General features: G+C 39.5%; 1 protein-coding gene across 5 annotated transcripts in view; it reads right to left on the reverse strand.

Moving 5' to 3' along the window:
• Positions 1-4075: 4075 nt before the first annotated feature.
• Positions 4076-7294, reverse strand: part of Ccdc14 (coiled-coil domain containing 14) — a 74713-nt gene continuing 71494 nt past the window's right edge. For 3 of the 5 annotated variants that reach the window (XM_029568167.1, XM_029568166.1, XM_029568168.1), the window contains exon 13: positions 4080-5268. In XM_029568167.1, coding sequence (XP_029424027.1) covers positions 4335-5268 — 934 coding nt within the window. In that variant the 3' untranslated portion in view covers positions 4080-4334. Of the gene's footprint in view, positions 5269-7294 lie in introns of all 5 variants that reach the window. The other 2 variants (XM_029568169.1, XM_008842963.3) reach the window with 2 other exon arrangements.

Consider the following 7294-nt stretch of genomic DNA (forward strand, 5'->3'; position numbering starts at 1 on the left):
TGGAGTTACCCTATAAGAGAGGGACAATACCCCAACTAGCAAATAAAAACCCACTACTAGGAAGTTGACCAATGGGATCCCATTGACCCCCAAACATTACAGGCTATTGCCACTGGTCTTGGTTACTTGATGGTACGACCTTATTGCTGAAGACAACATATACTTGCATCAAAAAACATAGAGAAATCACATCTTCAAGTAGGCACAGGAAGCAGAGAGAAGGCAAGCTGGAAATGGGGGCAACACTATTAACTCTCAAAGCCTGCCCCCAGAGACATGCTTCCTCCAGCAAGGCCACAGCTAAACCTCAGCAAACAGCAAAACCAACTAAGCCCCAGTATTCAAATACTTAAAACCTATGGGGAACACTTCTCAATTAAACCAGGCAGACCGAAATAGTTCTTGTGTGCATTTGTTTAGTATATACTCCCTGCCTACCCCCACAGCCAGGATACGCTTCCCATTGTTACACACTGATGATTTAGAATCATCCCCTGGGTGTAATCTCCTCTTGAGAACTGTACTCTGGCAGCTTGCTTCACTGTCTGGAGCCACAGTATCCTCTGTCTCTTCCACATACACTCCTGTTTGGTAACTACTGCCTTTGTGGCTTGGTTTTAGAGTTCATTCTTGGGTTTCCCCTCAAGTGGAAATTTTATTTGTATTGGTCTCTATAAATAGAAAGAAGAGGTGGCTTCATATTACCATCCACTCAAGCAAAATACAGTTAGAATACCATTTCCCATCATCTTGTTATTTTAGTTTATTTTTTAAATGGGCAAAGATTGAGTTGACTATCTTAGCCATCAATCCTACTACAGATCATTCCACCACTAATGATCAGTATAGATTTGTGGAAAAAATTACTAATATGAAGGGTGGTGGAAATAAGGGAACAATATGCTCTAAGTACTTCTTTGGCTGGTTTTTTAGCTCTGCTCCTTCTCCCCGAATCAGACTAGAGTGAAAATTTTCCCCTGTGGTATCATAGAAACTAAAGAGGCACTGTAGTCTTCCCCCTAAATTTAATCCTCTCACCTGCTTTCTCCGATAATAGATCAGATTCTTGGTTCAGTCCCCAAACCCAGGAGGAAGGAATGCTAGACAGAAGTCAAGATGACGCTAAACACACAGGCCTCACTCATTTTGCCCATAAGGTCCATAAGCATCAGATAATGGTTTCTTTTTTTTTGGGGGGGGGGGTCCTACATAGCTTTCTGTGCTTCAGTCATAATCATGCAAAGGTCTCAATAGAATCCAAAAAGGACAGGGTTGGGAAAGCCTTTAGGAGACTGGATTATGTGGCTTACAGAAAAGTGAACAAGAACAGATCCATTGGTCTGGTGGATGGGACATACCGATTTCACAGGGACACAAACTCCTGTACTTAGAATTCTTCCAGACATCACCCTATCTATCTCTTCTTCTGGCTGCTTGTTTATATTCTTTAAAATATCTTTTATAATAAACCAGTAAATGTGCTTCCTTGAGTTCTGTGAGCTGCACTAGCAATCTAGTATGCAGTCACGGGAACCCCAATTCAGCTGGCCAGAAGTTTTGGCGTTATGACTGGCATCTGAAGAGGGGGTCAGTCTGGTGAGACTGTTCTCAGCCTGTATGTTCTGACTCTACCTGCAGGTGGACAATATCAGAATTGAATTGGATTGGTGTGTCTACAGAACCAATTGCTTGCTTGCTGGTAAGGGAAAATCCTTATACATTCTGGGATCACAGAAATGCTATGTGCTAGTAGCATACAATAAGACAAACACTTTATTTTCTTCCTGTATCTTTTAGAATTATCAAAAAATTTAAGCATTTACTCAAAAATCTTATTATTGTATGCATGTATGTGTGTGGGTGCCATATGTGCCATGGTGTACATGTGAAGGTCAGCAGATAACTCTGTGGAGTCCGTTTTCTCCTTCCACTTTTACATGGGTTCCAGGGACTGGACTCAGGTTGTCAGGCTTGTACATCAAGCACCTTTACTCACCGAACCATCTTATGAGTCCCCCCAATTTTTTTTTTTTTTTTGAGACAGGGGTCTCCCGTAGCTCCAGCTGGTCTGGAACTCTCTATGTAGATCAGGCAGGACTTGAACTCACAAAGATCCACCTGCCTCCACCCTCCCTGCCCCCAACTGCTGGGATTAAAGGTGTGTGCCACCAAGCCTGGCCTAAGAATTTACTTTTGTTTATGAGCAACAGTTCATAACTGAAAGCAGAAAGAAGACAATTTTCTTCCTTGCATTATTTTGTGTTTTTGAACTTAAATGGTGAAGAGCTGTGGCTATTACCCCTAAATAAGAAGTAAATTAATTTATGAACACTGAAGTATATTTAAAGTATCAATGAACAATTCTATGAAAATATTTTACAATTCATTTAATACATTAAAACCTAAAAAGATTTTCTATAAAATGTGGACATACTAAATGGTCTAGATGGATCCTTCAGAGGTTATGATACCATGTGAAACACAGCAGGCAGAGATCCAGGGACCAGCAGAACACTCTGTCAAAGCTGTCCACATACTATATAACTATAATTCGCAGGTGACTTTGTACCAAGAGTTAGTGATAGCATGAGATTGAACTTACTAAAAGTCAGAATGTACTTTAATGGAGGGAGATGACACTGGGCAGTTAGGAAATGCTGGTACATACTTTTAGGGTCTGACCTACTGCAGCCCTCTTTACAGTGCAGCAAGAAAAGTCCTCTGTTCAAATACAGAACTTAATGAGCACCCTGACCATCCGCAGACAGGACGAACAGACTCCCTGCATCCATGACCTAAGCCCTGAATGCAGCAAGAGCTGTTTCAGCACTACCTGCTTCCCCTTTGATAACTTCAAAAGAGAAAAGGGACCCCCTCATCCCATGACCAAGACCCTGGTCGATGTAAGGGGCAGTTTCAACAGAACCTGCCTCCCCCTGCCAGCCCCCAGCCCTTTGGCTTGTTTAAATTGTTTTACCTTCCACACTCCCAACCCCCTATAAAACCCCTAGCCAGCAGCCTGAAGAGCAGCAGTTTCCTCTTTTTCCGAAGAGGGCTGCTACCGGTGACTTCTAGAAATAAAGCTCTGCTTTGATTTCTGCATGGAGTCTTCCTGAGTGGCTTTTCTCTCCTGAATTTTACCTATTACATACACAGATATAATCTCAGCACTCAGGAGGATGTAGCAGCAAGACAGAAAGTTCATGTTCATCTTGGCTCACATGGTGAGACAGGAGGAAAAAAAAGTGCTGCTACAGAGAAGCAAACAGGTCAACATAGTTCATGTTATTTATAGAACAATGTTCTCAGCCAAATGAAAAAAAATATGGTCCAGAAAGGCAGAATTACTTCTAGTGCCAAGATTTACAAACTCCATCATTTTCCAAGATAATAAGAAAACCCCAAATAATTCTTACTAAAAAACTGAATTATCAAAGTAAAACTTGGTTGTTTATCAGTCTATTTTTCAAAGGCCTTAAAACATGCATTCAGGATAGAGATAAAATGCCTAAGATTTAAGGACCATGTGTTAATTATGGGTGCCATCTATATTTTCTTGGTCCAATCAACATCCACCTTTATGAGGTGAACTTACTGGCACCCTTTCTCAGAAATGTTTATACATCTAACCAACAGCATTGGTCCGTAGTACAAACATCCAATGTGAAAGCACACTGTCATTACAAAACAAATAACAGATATCTGAAATAGAGAAGAAACTCTAAATATTTCCTTCCAGTGACTCCCTTCCCATTATCCTTTGAGACAACCAGAAATACTTTCCACCTGTACCAATAACCAAGCAGTTATATGTTAGTGAAACAATCCTAATTGCCAAGCACTAAATTAAAACATTACAATATTTACTTAGTTACCTACAGCTTTCTTTCTTCTCTTAGCAATTGTTAATTTCTTTTTTTTTAAAGTTTTATTATTTTAATTTTATGTGTGTGAGTGTATTGCCTATATGTGTGTAAGCACCCGTGCCATGCAATGATTGCAGAGGCCAGAAGAGGCGTCGATCCTCTGGAACTGGAGTTATGGATGGTTGTTAGCCATGTGGGTGCTGGGAATCAAACCCAGGTTCTCTGCAAGAGCAGCCAGTGCTCTTAACTGCTTAGCCATTTCTCTAGCCCTGTAAATGTTAATTTCTTAAAATAACTTGTTTTTATAAGCTCCAGTGTTTAACCATTCCAACTGTAAATTTATTTTTCATTATTATATCATACATAATTAATAATGTAAAAAGTTATTTCCCTAAGGAAACCTAAAATTTACTATTAATGTAGGCAAGTTCTAATCCTGAGAAACACTCAATCATTTTGCTTCTGAATTCATTTCTCCAGAGGATCAGTCCTTAAGGACTTTTGGAGTCTAGCTATGTTGGCATCCAATGCTGCCAGACCATTTCTGAAGTCTTGTTCATCATGAGATGTGAATGTTGAAAAAGAAGAAATGCTCCAGTCTGACATCAAGTCAGAATTTAAAAAGCTGCTGTCACAGACAATATTGCCTTTCACTTGAACACCTGGGCTGCAAGAAGCTGAAGAGTCGTGATGCGCAGCCTGTTCCTTGGGATCCTCAGTGGCAGCAGGGATCTTACCAATTGCTTCTTTTATTTTCCTAAGGAGCTGCATGTCCTCTGTGTCAAATGGTCTCGCAAGTTTTCCAGGTTCATCTTCTGCTTCATTTTGTGAAGAAGAAACTACAGGTGCACAGAGTTTATTTTCTCTCTTAGAGGCAAGTGCATTGTTGCTGACTAGCTGTGCAGTAGTAATACTTATCTTTGGCTGAGGTGATAGTCTCTGAGAAAGTGGCGAGTGTTTTTTAGAAGTACTTCTTGCAAAAGGAATATAAAGTGTATTATCCAAGTTACTTTCATCTTCTATTAAAGTGATGGTTTCACACTCTGTATCAGAACTCTGTTCTAAAAAGGTAGGAACAATTCCAGGTTCAGATACTCTGTCTTCGGCCCTAGTGTTACCATGTGGAGGGTTTTGGGAGGGCAGAACATGTTCATAAAGTCTGTCTGGCTCTATGGTTTCCTCATTTTTAACTGTAGGCAGCAGTTCTGAATGTGTGAAACTGTGATTTGTTTCTAATTTATTTAGGTAGCTCATTACAGATGTGTGAGGGGGCGTGGGGTCCTGTTGAAGTTGTTTATCATAAATATTCAGAAGTGATTTGGTAAGGTTCTTCCCTGACTTACAGCAAGCAGTGTCCACACTGAGATCGGAGAGTAGCTTTGCCATACTGTTCTGTAAAGTTCTGCCAGGAAGAAGTTAGTACAGTAGTTAGTATTTGCTTGGCTTGTTTCTTTCATTCAGTTATTATTTATATATGTAGACAAGTACATCGTTTTTTAATATGACAAAAAGCATTGAAAAGTACAAAGCATGATTTGGCAAGAGAAAATTAACAAATGACAAAATATCTTGGTTTGCAACAAACCTAATGTTTTATCTAAAATTAGAGGCTCATAATTTTTTTCTCTTAAGATATAGAAATACATTTTTTTTTTTTTTGGTCTTTTTGAGACAGGGTCTTCCTGTAGCCCCAGCTGTCCTGGAACTCACTATGTAGACCAGGCTGGCCTCAAACTCAGAAAGATCCACCTGCCTGTGCCTCCCAAGTGCTGGGATTAAAGGCATATGCTACCACGCCCAGCCAAAAATACATTTCTTAAAAAAATATTTTATTTATTATTTTTATTTTATGTGTATGCGTGTATTGCCTGCATGTAGGTAAGAGCACCCGTGTTGTGCAATGCCTGTGGAGGGCAAAAGAGGCTGTCAGAAAAAATTATTTTTATTTTATGTGTATGCGTGTATTGCCTGCATGTAGGTAAGTGCACCCATGTCATGCAATGCCCATGGAGAACAGAAGAGACTGTCAGATTCCCTGGAACTGGAGTTATAGATAGTCGTTAGCTGCCATGTAGGTGCTGGGATCTTCTTCAGAAGACCCGGGTCTTATGCAAGAACAGTCAGTGTTCTTAACTACTGAGCCATCTCTCCAGCCCCAAGAAATACATTATTTTTGAGCAGTGCTACAAACTGAATCTCTGAATAGAAAAAAAAAGAGGTGGGCTAAGGTATAAGCAAAACAAAAAATACAATTATTTGCTATAGATTCTCTTAAAAATTATCTTCCTTACTGGACATGGTAGTACACACATATAATCCAAACATCTGGGAGATGCAGGCAGGAGGTTCAGGGGTTCAAGGCCAGCCTAGACATTGTGAGATGCTGGCTCATCACCCCCAAACACAAATATTTCCATTCAAAATATATACACAAAGGACACTGGAACAGTACTGGAAAAAAAAGAATGGTTAGAGACAATCAATCACCTGTTACAGTCAGGTATGACTGATAGCTAGACATTGTGAAAGTATGACATATAGAAAAACACACAGGGTTAGAAGTTAGACAGAAATGGAATCAAACGCTAGCCATAATCTTGGGCAAGTCACTTAACCTTTCTGAATCACAATTTCCTCAGTTGGAAGAATGAAAGTATCTACTTCAGAATTACAATGACGATAAAATACAGATGGGACTGGAGATGCAGTTTAGTGATAGAGTGCTTACACAGCATGTGCAAGGCCCTGGGTTTGATTCCCACCACTACAGAAAGGAAAAAGAAGAAACTTAAAAGGTTGTATTAGTTACTTTTCTGTTGCTGTGATAAAATACCATGACCAAAGGCACCTAAAGAAAAGTTCATTTAGGCTTACTATTCCAGAGGGCCAGATATCCATAATGGTGGGGAAGGTCTGGCAGCAAGAGCAGGAAGGAGAGATCATATCTCAACTGCTATACAAGAAACAAAGAGTGAAGTGGAAGTGGGGCAAGGTGACAAACTCTCAGCAGCCCGCACCAAGTGATGCGCTTCCTCCTGCAAGGTTCCATGTTCTTAAAGTTCCATAACCTCCCCAAACAGCACCACCAACTGGGGACCAAGTGTTCAATACACAAGCCTATGGGGGATGTTTCTCATTAACCATAACAAAGGGTAAAATGCTCAGCAAAGTTCTAGCTATCTATAAATGGGTATGTGTTGGAAGTTTTTATGAGCAGTATAATTAAAGCTTTTTTTTAAACTTTTTTTTACAATTAAAGTTACAGTTTTAACAATGTGCAAAATATTACAGTAATTCAGATTTTTTGGCATAATGATTACAGATTTGATAAATACATTTTATATCTCATAATAGCAATGAAGATTATACAAAAGCTATTAAAACAATTATAAAAATAAATTCAATTGTCACTTAAGTATCTAAAGAGA

This window comes from Nannospalax galili, unplaced genomic scaffold (genome assembly GCF_000622305.1).
Source record: "Nannospalax galili isolate Female #2095 unplaced genomic scaffold, S.galili_v1.0 scaffold18, whole genome shotgun sequence".
Classification (NCBI taxonomy): domain Eukaryota; kingdom Metazoa; phylum Chordata; class Mammalia; order Rodentia; family Spalacidae; genus Nannospalax; species Nannospalax galili.